The 12,359-nt window shown below is 41.0% G+C and overlaps 1 protein-coding gene across 2 annotated transcripts in view; it reads right to left on the reverse strand.

The window, feature by feature from the left end:
* The window catches only part of ccdc9b (coiled-coil domain containing 9B), a 58,107-nt gene that overhangs the window by 29,000 nt on the left and 16,748 nt on the right, over positions 1–12,359 (reverse strand). For both annotated transcript variants that reach the window (XM_088648524.1, XM_088648525.1), the window contains exon 6: positions 11,132–11,206. In XM_088648524.1, the coding sequence (XP_088504650.1) occupies positions 11,132–11,206 (75 nt within the window). The remainder of the gene's footprint in view (positions 1–11,131; positions 11,207–12,359) is intronic.

Genomic DNA, 12,359 nt, shown 5'->3' on the forward strand with positions numbered 1-12,359 from the left:
CGGAATCCTTTCTGTATATTCGGACCTGCACCTCGCCTTCAGCAAGCAAAGAGCACTCTCCTTGCCGCCACACCGTTCCTCCGATTGCGCCATTGACCTACTGCCTGGAACCCTCCCTCCGAGAGGACGTATCTACCCTTTGTCGATTAATGAATCTGACGCCCTGGAGTCCTACATCCGTGATTCCTTGGAATCTGGTTTCATTCGCCCGTCTACTTCTCCGGCCTGTGCAGGTTTCTTTTTTGTCGAGAAGAAGGACGGATCCCTGCGGCCCTGCATCGATTATAGAGGTCTTAATGAGATCACCATCAAGAACCGGTATCCCCTTCCACTCATTAACTCTGCACTGGAATCTCTTCAGGGAGCCTCCGTCTTCACCAAACTTGACCTACGGGGTGCCTACAACCTCATTCGCATCCGTGAAGGTGACGAGTGGAAGACTGCCTTCATTACTACTCTGGGTCATTATGAATATCAGGTCATGCCCTTCGGCCTGGCTAATGCTCCTGCTGTATTCCAGGGTTTTATGAACAACATTTTTAGGGACATCATTCAGAAGTATGTTTTGGTTTACCTCGATGATATTTTAATTTTTTCTCCCAACATGGATGATCATGTCCTTCATGTCCGCGAAGTACTCACCCGACTCATCAACAACCGTCTTTATGCCAAGTTGGAGAAGTGTACTTTCCATGCGTCCAGGATCCACTTTCTAGGATACATAATTTCCTCTCTGGGCGTCGAGATGGACCCTGCTAAGGTCTCTGCTGTCTTGAACTGGCCCACACCCAAGAACCTGAAACAAGTGCAGTGTTTCCTAGGCTTTGCCAACTTTTATCGCCGTTTCATCCGAAACTTTAGTTCTGTTGTAGCACCCATCACCTCCCTTACTCGTAAAGGCCCTGGACAGGGAAGGTGGACCCCAGAGGCTGATCGGGCCTTTCGTCGTCTCAAGCAGAACTTTTCCTCAGCCCCAGTTCTCCGTCACCCCGATCCCTCTCTTCCTTTTGTGCTCGAGGTCGATGCCTCCGCTCTTGGGGTCGGCGCCATTTTATCTCAACGCCATGGTCCTAAGGGCACGCTCCATCCGTGCGCTTTTTTTTCAAGACGCCTATCCTCTGCCGAGATGAATTACGATGTTGGGAACAGGGAACTTTTGGCCATCAAGCTTGCCTTGGAGGAGTGGAGACACTGGCTGGAAGGGGCCATCCATCCCTTTACTATCCTCACTGACCACAAGAACTTGGCCTACCTGCAATCTGCTAAACGCCTCAACCCCCGCCAGGCTAGGTGGTCCCTGTTCTTCTCCAGATTTCGTTTTTTCATTACCTATACTCCTGGCTCCAAGAATATCAAAGCTGATGCCCTGTCCCACATTCACGACCCCTTGGACTCCGAAGACCCGCCAGCGCCTATTGTGCCGCCTGACAGGTTTCTCGCAGCTGTACGATGGGACATTGAAGACAAAGTGAGACGGGCTCTCCAGAACCTCACTGTCCCTCCCCAGTGCCCCCCAGACCGTCTCTTTGTTCCTGATGCAGTGCGCTCCGCAGTTCTTCAATGGGGCCATGACTCCCGCTTCGCTGCTCACTCTGGCACTCGTCGTACCATCGAATTCATTTCCAGGGACTTCTGGTGGCCTTCTCTTAGGTCTGACGTAACAGAATACGTACGAGCCTGCCCCACCTGTGCTAGGAGCAAGACCCCTCGACAGAAGAAGGCGGGTCTATTACAACCTCTTCCTATTCCTTCAAGGCCTTGGTCTCATCTCTCGGTCGACTTCCTGACGGATCTCCCGAACAGCCACGGTAAAACGACTATCATGGTGGTCATCGACCGTTTCTCTAAAGCAGCGCATTTTGTTCCTCTTCCAGCCCTCCCATCAGCGCGGGAAATGGCAGACCTTTTTGTCCAACATGTTTTCCGCCTCCATGGCATTCCCAAGGATATTGTTTCTGACAGGGGCCCGCAGTTTATATCTAAATTTTGGAAGGCTTTCTGTCAGACCTTAGGGGCATCCTCCTCCCTCACTTCTGGTTACCACCCCGAAGCCAATGGTCAGGCGGAGAGGATTAACCAGGACCTGCTGACTTACCTCAGGTCCTATGTCTCTGCCGCCCACGATAACTGGGCTTCCCTCCTCCCCTGGGCTGAATATGCCCATAATTCTCTCTATACCTCCTCCACGAATATGTCTCCGTTCCTCTGTTCACTGGGCTATCAACCATCGCTCTTCCCCGACACTATTCCCGATTCTGATGTCCCCGCTGTTCGGGCATATTTTTCTTCCCTCCCGGAACTCTGGAAAAAGGCCAGGACTGCTCTGCTCAAGACCTTTAGGAGTCAGAAACTTTCTGCTGATAGACAGCGACGTCCCTTTCCCCGTCTACGTCAAGGCCAATTCGTCTGGTTGTCGTCCAAGAATATTCCACTCCAGCAACCTTCCCGCAAGCTGGGTCCTCGCTTCATTGGCCCCTTCAGAATTCTATCCCGTGTTACCCCTGTTTCTTACCGCCTCGCCCTCCCCCCCACCCTCAGGATTCACCCCACCTTCCATGTTTCCCTCTTGAAGCCCTACCACAGATCCCCACTCTCTGCCCGGCAACCTCGCCCACCTCCTCCCAGACTGATGGATGGAGTTCCCACCTATACGGTGAATAAGATTTTGGACACCCGATGGCGTAGAGGGATCCGCCAGTTTTTGATTGACTGGGAGGGTTATGGCCCAGAGGAACGTTCCTGGGTTTCTGAAGTGGATATCCTGGACCGAAACCTTATTCGAGATTTCCTTCACACCCATCCCGCGCCGGTTATCCGGTCGTCAGGAGTCGACCCTGTGGGGGGGGGGTACTGTTACGCATTCCACTCGTGCCGCTCTCCCTTCTCGCATTCCCACGCACACACCCGGTAAGACAAGCTCACGCCGCAAGTAACGCCAATCACCTTCTCTTCCGTCTCTATTTTAGTTCTCCTTTTCCTCACTTCCCCGCTCACTATTGCGGATTCTCCTAGAGCTCCCTAGTGCGCGGTTTACTTCTGGTTTGTCTCAGGTTTTCGAATTCCTAGTCTGTCTTTCGTTTACTCTTTCGTCTTGTGATTTGGATTGCTGCTTCCCCGTTTACGCCTCCGTGTTCGATCGTCTCGCCTGCTTCCCGGATTGGATTTTTGCCTAGTGATTTGGATTGTTGCCTCCTGTTCGCCACCCTGTGTACCGACTTACTCACCTGCCTCCTGGTTTTCGTTTTTTGCCTTGCGATTCTGCTCAGTGTTTTCTCCACTCTAGAGTCCAGCATAGGATCCTATTGCTCTAGCAGCCCACTCTAACAGTATAACTGTACTGGCATAGAGCTCTTGACTGCTATTTAAATGCAAATTGTCCTTAGAATGACTTATATTAGAGGGAAGTGTCAACAGGCAACGCTACAGTCACATCTTAAAAATTAGAAACACAAACACAATTCTACATATACATAACTACAAAAGACAACTTTGTGACTGAAGTATTATAGCATTCACAATATCATAGTTGTATTTGTGTACTAGTGAATATTACAACAAACATGCTTTAACTTTGTCAACCCATGAACCTCATTTAAAGAGCACTGTGGTCTGTACACTATCAAAAACTACAGTATGTAATTCTGTTTTATCATAAACAGTTAAATGCAGAGGTAACTGCAGCTTGTCTCTTGCTGGTTTTCACTTTGAGAAATGATACCTCAGCCTAATGATCATCTAAAACCTATGAGATTTGACTGCGCCAAGCCCTTTTGTTGTTTAATTACTGAAGTCTCACAGGTGCAGCACTATACTGTAGGTACAGTATAGCACATACAAGACATAAGAATCCCAAACAAATATGTACTGTTTCCCAAAAGAAGGAGCTGCAAGGAAGAAAAGCATAGAAGCAATCGTAAACAAAGGAGAAAGATGGCTGATGCCGTTTCAACAATGTATGGCAAAATGTAGCATTTGTTGTTGTTTTTTGTAGTAAAATAGCAATTAAAACAACCAAAGACAGAATACTGTACATCGACACCTGTCTTTTCTGCTATGCCAGTTTGAGAATCCTTCATATAAATTATGCTCTTTGCCTGAAAATGTTATATTATGTTTCAATTGTTTTTGTTAAAATATCTAGATCACATAGGATAAGATACTAAAGACTGGTTAGAGATCTCAGTTCATTCTAATCTTTTGCTGATTAGCAGAAGCTGTAGTTTTAGGATTTCTCTTGCAGAATCACTGGGAAATTCTCCTTCTGAAGTCAAATTTTCAAATTAATAAATCAATGTTAAATTGTTTGGTTACTTCAGAATTATAAACAACTCTTCCTTATAAAAACACAGATCTGTAACTTACATATCAGTAAGCTCATGATGAGTAGAAGTTGTATACTGAAGCAAAGTACAATAAGATATAAAGTACAAAAGCTACTCTGTAAAATTATGGATGAAATGCTACACCCCAAGCATTTGATTGACAGTAATCAATTCAAGACTCATCAATTCATCAGCGCGTAGTACCAATAATTTATACTATATTTTCAGTTAACACTAATATATTGTATATATATTTAATAATATACAGTGAATCTGAGAAGATGTAATAATCTGATTTTAATGGCATCCTCATCCTGACCAAATCAACAGAACGTGGATTTACCATCAAAACACCTTATTTCATCAGAAGAGAGCTAGCACATGAAATCATATAACATCCTATATCCTAAGCACTAGCTCAAGACCAACAGTATTCATGCCCAGGACTGAAAACACTACCTTATCACCTGCATCAGGAGCAATGCTGACAGTAAGATAATAATAATAATAATAATAAACTTTATTTTATATAGCGCCTTTAAAGGTGGCTTCTCAAAGCGCTTTACAGGATGACAATAACAATAAATAAGAAGACTACAACAATAAATAAGAAAAATTTCACAAGACAGGACACAATTATAATTACAGCAATACAACAATAACAATAGAGGAGACCGTGGAAGATGGTATTAAGAAGAGCAGAGGGGTGAAGAATGGAACCAGTTAAGTAAAGGCTTTTCTGAAAAGGAGGGTTTTGAGTCTGGATTTGAAGGAGTTTAGAGAAGGTGACTCTCTAATATCCTTGGGCAAGGAGTTCCAGAGCTTGGGGGCATAGCAGGAGAAGGCCCTGTCGCCCATACAATGTAGACGGGCTTGGGGGACAGTAAGGAGGGCAGAATTTGAAGAGCGGAGGTTGCGAGGTGGGGAGTAGGGCGATAAAAGTTCAGACAGGTATTGAGGTGCCAAGCCATGTAAAGCCTTGTAGGTGAGCATGAGGATTTTAAAGTCTACGCGGAATTTGACCGGAAGCCAGTGCAAGGACTCCAGGATAGGAGTAATGTGAACACTTGCACTAGATCTGGTCAGGATTCTGGCTGCTGAATTTTGGACATACTGCAGCTTGTTCAGAGTAGATTTAGATACCCCAGGGAGCAGAGCATTGCAGTAGTCAATTCGAGAGAATACAAATATGTTGATCAGCTTTTCAGCCACAGTTAATGATAGCATAGGGCGTAGTCTTGCGATATTTCTAAGGTGAAAAAAAGATGTTTTGACAGTATGCTGTACATGTGGGTCGAATGTTAAGCCAGAATCGAATATAACCCCAAGGTTTTTCAATTTTGATTGGAGCTCAAGTACAGAGCCATCTACAGACAGGGTTACAGGACTGGCTTTTCGAAGTTGATGGGGGGTACCAATAAGCATGACTTCAGTCTTGTCACAGTTAAGATGAAGGAAGTTTTGAGTCATCCAAATTTTTATGTCAGAGATGCAATTAGATAGAATAGAGACAGCCACATCAGTGTCGGGTTTGGTATGGATGTATATTTGAGTATCGTCAGCGTAAAAATGAAAGCTGAGGCCATGTGATCTTAAAAGCTGACCAAGTGGGAACATGTAAATGCTGAAGAGCAAGGGGCCCAGTATTGAGCCCTGAGGGACACCAGACTTGACAAGACCAATTTCAGACCTGTACCCATTGAGAGAGACAAAGTGACAGCGATCAGTGAGGTAAGACTTAAACCATTTGAGGGCAGTGTCAGAGACTCCAAACACAGTCTCGAGACGAGAAAGCAAGATGTTATGGTCAACAGTGTCAAAGGCAGCACTGAGATCAAGAAGGATGAGTATGGAAAGAGAACCAGAATCAGAAGCTATTAGGAGATCGTTGGTGACTTTGACTAGGGCGGTTTCTGTGCTGTGAAGTTGACGGAAGCCAGATTGGAGGGGTTCGAAAAGGTTGTTTGTCATGAGGTGGTTATGTAACTGAAGTGTGACAGCACGTTCTAGAATTTTAGAGAGAAAGGGTAAGTTGGAGATGGGGCGAAAGTTGTTAAGATTGTCGAGAGCCATGTTAGGCTTCTTTGGCACTGGGGTAATAGCAGCAGTTTTGAGGACCGTTGGTACAATGCCGGTGCTCAAGGATTCATGTATTATATTGAGGACAATGGGACAGAGAGAAGAGAAACAGGACTGGAATAAAGTGGTGGGAATGGGATCTAAAATAGATGTGGTGGGTTTCATGCGCGTAACTAGTTTGTTTAGGGATGCTGAGTCAAGAAGAGAGAAGCTGGAGAGACGGGAACCAGAGAAGTTGGATGAGGAGGGAGGAGGTGTGGAAATTATATCCGTAGTGGAGAGAATGTGATGCCGGATGTTGTCAATCTTAGAACTAAAGAAATCTAAGAATGTGTTGCAAAGTTGTGATGAGGCAGGTAATGTGGTGGGGCAGTTTGGCTTGAGCAGTCTGTTGATGGTGGAGAAAAGATGTCTGGGATTGTTTTGGTGATTTTCAATGATGTGAGAGAAGTAGGTGGATCTAGCAGACTCTATAGTAACCTTATAATCAGATAAGTAATCTCTCCAGGCCTGATAATGTAAGATAAGCATTAAAAGACTCAAGGAGCTAGTCAAGGGAGACCTTTCCCATTAGTGACTTCCAATAAAAGACAAACAAGTTTCAATCAACAACAGTGGGAAAGCCTAAGGAGTGTTTGGGCAAAGTCCATTCTTATCAAGTGACTCTTTCAGCAAACATCAGGCCTGGTTTGATGTGGATGACAAGGAGATGCATGAGTTGATTAACTACATGTGCAAAGCCTTTTTTTACCTGACAGAATGACAGCATTTCCAAACTAAAGAAACACCAGTGAGTCAAAGCAGAGGTTCAAAGGAGCAACTGTGACATGAAGAACAGATGGTGGAAGAGATCCAGTATTCCTCACTTTCAGTGCCACCAAAACCATCTATAGTCTGAGAATTCATGGAAAAACCATCTAACAAAGAAGCGCCATCCTCCAATCCTCATGCAGTAATCTCCTAATCAACAATTCAGTTTCACAAGGAGACTCTGGACAATGCTGAGCAATTCCTGGACTGTACTTCAGATATCATCCCTCACAGACAGTCTTCATCATCCTTATGATAAGATCCAGTGTACCCTCAACTGTGCAAGTACTGCTTTTGTCTGCTTGCCCAATAGACCTACAGTATGCCATGAACAATGTACAGAAGATACTTCAAGGCTCTTGAAAAGCATATGAGAAGTATATCAAAGTTAATTTCAGAAAATATTTCAAATATAGTCAAAGGGCAGATGAACCTACTGTAATCTTGTAATTAAACACAGCAAGCTTTGAGACAAGGAATATAAACATCAACTTTGCTGAGCTGGCCATGTTGCCCAGACATCCAGCTACAGACTACCAAAGTAAACATTGTTCTCTGGGCTAAATTATGACATTAATGTCTGGGAGACATTTGTCCTGGATTGTGTACAAAGGAGAAAGAGTGTTACAGGATCTCTGCAAAATCATATGACGATAACAGAAGACTGCAAAGGAGGAAGAAAATGTTGTGAACCAGATACTGCAATAGAGCCTGTCTATCCTAGATTGGCCTCTACACCCATTTTCCAGCTCTCAGATGCCCCAAAACTAACACTGAAGGTTATTATCCTTGACTGCAAGGGTTGTCAAGTGATTATATTCTGAAAAATATATAAAACAGTTAGCTTTGTTTTTTGTTTTCATTACATTGAAGACAAAAAAGAAAAAGACAGGCACTTTTGAAGTGGGGGGAGGGGTTATAGAAATTCAGCAGTTTCTATGTATCCTCCTGAGTTTCATTAAACTGATCCATAATGATTCTTTCTTCCACAGTGCTTGCTACACCTGTGCTGTTTCTTTTTTATCCCATTATTATTGCCTTCACTGTATGCAAGTTCAGGTGATTCAGTAACAAGCTGCTAATTGGCACGCGACTGAGAAAGGGGGATGTTGTTTTGTTCAGAGGTGGTTACAAACGTGGTTCACATTAACAGGAGACGACATCCTGCATGACACTCCATAGCAGTAATCATTAAGACACAGCGTCTGTTCACAATGCTGTTTTTTTTTCATTAGTGCTGAGGGACAGTGGAAACAGGGGACTACTAAGGTGTTATCCAAGTACTGTAAATCGCTAAGGACTAAGTAAAATCTCTGATCAATTAACACTTTCAGTTTTCTCTTTTGGGAATAACATTACAGCTGTTGAACGCATGGAAAAGAAGACTAGTGTTACACAGCTTGGCAAGCAAGTTAATTCAGTGGCTCAATAAGAGACCAAAAATATGTTTGTATATTGTGTATGTACTAACAATTTAAGGAAAATCTTATTAGTGCCATAACATTCTAGAGAAAAGCTAAATTGTGATAAAGAAATTATGTACCACTGTGGAAACAGATGGAATTTATTGTTGTAATTAATAAAGTACCAGAGGTGTAAATTCCGTTTGCTGCTCAAATTTCCTTTATACTGGATGTTTATTATCAGTTGATTGTGGTTAAACATCTGCATTTTCTGATTGAAACAGCTGAGTATTTTTAATTATCTTTTTTCTGCAACTTAGAAACAGGGTTTAATTTTTTTAGTTTTAACCAATACACAAACACTTCAGATTAGGAACAAAAAACTGTAAAAAACTGTTGACTCTTAATTGTACTAGTGGCCAAAGTTTTACAAAAAATTTAAAAGGCTGGAAGTGCAAAAGTATTCAAACCCCTCCTATGTGTCCCATTTTTACAAATTTACAAAATGATACATACAGTATGCATTTTGTTACAATATATTATTTTATTCAAAACCAGAATGGAATACATGGAAGATTTCTAAGGGGAAGATAAGCTAAGGTAAATGTCAGCAAAATCTAAAATGGAAAAAAAAAACTGAACATAGAAACATGTAGATTGCATAAGTATTCCCATCCCTCCTCTCAATATTTGCCCATTCTTCTGGGAACATCTACTCAAGCTCTCTCGGGTTATTTGAGGATCACTGATGGACAGCACTTTTCAAATCTTTTTACTAATTTTTACTGATTGGACTAAGATTTGCCACTAACTTACTTAATCTAATATATGTTCCCATCAGTCTTCACAAACTTCCTATTTCCTGCTAATAAGAAGCTGAACGATAACTCAAGGCTGTACTACCACGTTAGACAGTAGTGGTGATGCTGACTGTGTCACTGTGTGCACTATTTTGGGTTTGTGTCAGATGTAACACTTTGCAATAGAACAAAAAGTTTATCTTGTCTGACCACAAGACCCTTTGCCATGTTTATAGTATCACTTAACTGGTTCATGATCACTTGAGTAGCTAAGTTTGTTGCAAGCTACAGTACATTTGAGATTTCAGATTTCAGGTTTTCTACTTAGTCAACTTTGTAGAATGACTGGAACATTGCTGACCCAAGGACAACTTTCTCTCGTTTCAGCCACTTGAGTCTGTAACTCTTTCAAAGTCAATGTTGACCTCACAGTTGCATTTCTAACCAGTTTCCTCAAAGTCCAGCTGCTTAGTTCAGAAGGACAGCCGGATCTAGACAGTACTGTATGTGGGTGTCAAATACTTCTTAATGATCTACATAACCATGCTCAAAGAGACATTACTAGGCTTTGAAATGTTTTTGTATGAGTCTTCTGATCTGTGCCTTTACACAACCTTATCTTTAAGTTGTTTTGAAATCGCCTTAGTCTTCATGGTTAAATACTGTATATGCTTGAAATGCACTACCTGACTGAGGGACCCTACAAAGTTGTATATACAGTACGTGTCTGTATTTTGAAATCCTGTGAACAATTATTATAACTAAAGCAGTTTCTCAGCTTAATTGGGTGGCATTTAAGTTGATTTTGTGCAATTAAATTAATTTTGTTTGCCACAGCGAAGGGTTTGAATAGCTATGCAATTGTGGTTGTGTATGCAGTATAACAAATATAAATTGCTACTTCACAGTTTGCAAGCTTTAACGCAACAAAATGTGAAAACAATGCAAGAATCGTAATACTTTTGCAAGGTGCCATATAATGCAATAACCAAATAAAAGAATTGTCACATTCAGAGTTATACTGTTGAATGCCAAAGATCATTCTGGCCTGAGGCAGCGTTTACAAAATATTTTCCAAAATCAGCATAACACTATTTTTATCTTGTTCAGGCTGATATTCCAAATTCCCAAATCCCAAATTCTCATGTCAAGTACAAACTTTAGTACATCTACTGTAGCTCAGATTCCTCTTTTGCAAAGCTTTAATTCCAATATACACTGTACATAATAAAAGTTTTAAATGAGCAAAGGAATTTGATCAAGCAAATTGATCAAGGAATATCCATGTGTTATTTTTCATTAGTTCCCCAGTTTTCTTGATAAAAATTACCCTTAAGTGTTCTTAACAAACTATAACTTTCATAATGTTTTTAATAATTTGTATTACTGGAATCTCATTGCATCTTTGCACACACAGTCCAGACAGTAATTACACACAGCAAAAGACTTCCATCAGACTACGTCATGTACTGGCTCTGCTTTATATCCTACAGCACATGATGACTTCATTGTTTCCAGAAAAGGCTACGATTATACTCCACAGACGTGCATCTCAATTCCTGACAATGCAGAAACTAAGGGATTGAGACATGTTTCAGTGTGCTAGATTCAGTAAATGTATTTATTTTAGTTTGAATGTAACCCCGTTATTTCACACTTTGGCAAGAAAAACACTTTACATCACAGAGAGAAACTAACATTTTAATCAGGTTCTTACCTGAAAATAAGGGTCACACTCTGCAAGCCACTCAGTCTCATCAATTAGATTTTCAAAATCCTGTCTTTCTTCCTCCTTTGGACATTAATATTAAAAACAGAAAAATAATCCTGTTAGACAAGGGAATAATGTAAACACACAAGGCTATTACTAAACAAATATCAGAAACAAATAGGGATATTTCTGTACCACTAATATTAGCATAACAAGCCGTAACTGACTCAAGATATCAGAAAAGTCTAACAGAAAATGAAAATGTATTGTTGAAGACAGAATTAAAACAATTTTTTTTTCTAATAGCAGCAGAGTAGAAACTGCATAACAAAAATACTTTTTTTCTATGTAACTCTTTCATTTCGGATACATTCTACTTATACAGTAATTATATATATAGTTTTCCTTTTATACTCCAATAAATTATAGTTATGTATAAAACAAAAAGCTAAATGTCAGTCAGCAACACTGAACTATAGAACAAAGATCAAAATGAATAAGCAAAAAAATGTCTGTATAATATCTGAAAATGAGGTGAAGAACAATTCTGTGCAAGGTGACTGGAAACAAACAACCCAATACTATAAATTCTCAGAACTTCCTCTATTCACAAGATCTATGGGCTTGTCATAGAGAATGCTTCTAAAAATAAATAAGTCATTCACTTTCTTCTTAGGATAACTGAAAGAATAATGAAATAATATTTTTTACTGAAAGAATAACGGTTCTCTCAACATTCTGACTATCCACTTTTCTTAACCAAACACAACCCTGTCGTATTGCATAAGAACCAGACGCAGTAAACATGCAGTCTTCTACAGTGAAAAGTATTCCATACAGAGCTCAAGACTGCCCTCCTGTGATGAAAAACCCAGACAACTTAGACAGCTTTCGTTCCTCCATTTACGATACCTAGCTTAAGAAAATAGATTGAATGCAATACTGAAATTGACTTCTTATATTTCCTGATGAGTGGCATACAAAACAAATTGCACGAATGATAATTTGAAGACTACAAAAAAACATCTTAATGAGACGTCTGGATTGTAAATATTTAATATTCCTCCTCCTAAGAGATGTTTCTTTCTAAATATTTAAATTAAATTGTTATTTTTTTAAATACTTACAGAATGATTCACTGATGAATGCAACATTCATCTGATTAAAAATAACAGAAACACTATGCAGGGGTTCCACAGACCCTGATCAGCAGTACTCATGATCAACCCACATG

The sequence above is a fragment of the Lepisosteus platostomus genome, chromosome 10 (assembly GCF_059453375.1).
Source record: "Lepisosteus platostomus isolate fLepPlt1 chromosome 10, fLepPlt1.hap1, whole genome shotgun sequence".
Classification (NCBI taxonomy): Eukaryota; Metazoa; Chordata; class Actinopteri; order Semionotiformes; family Lepisosteidae; genus Lepisosteus; species Lepisosteus platostomus.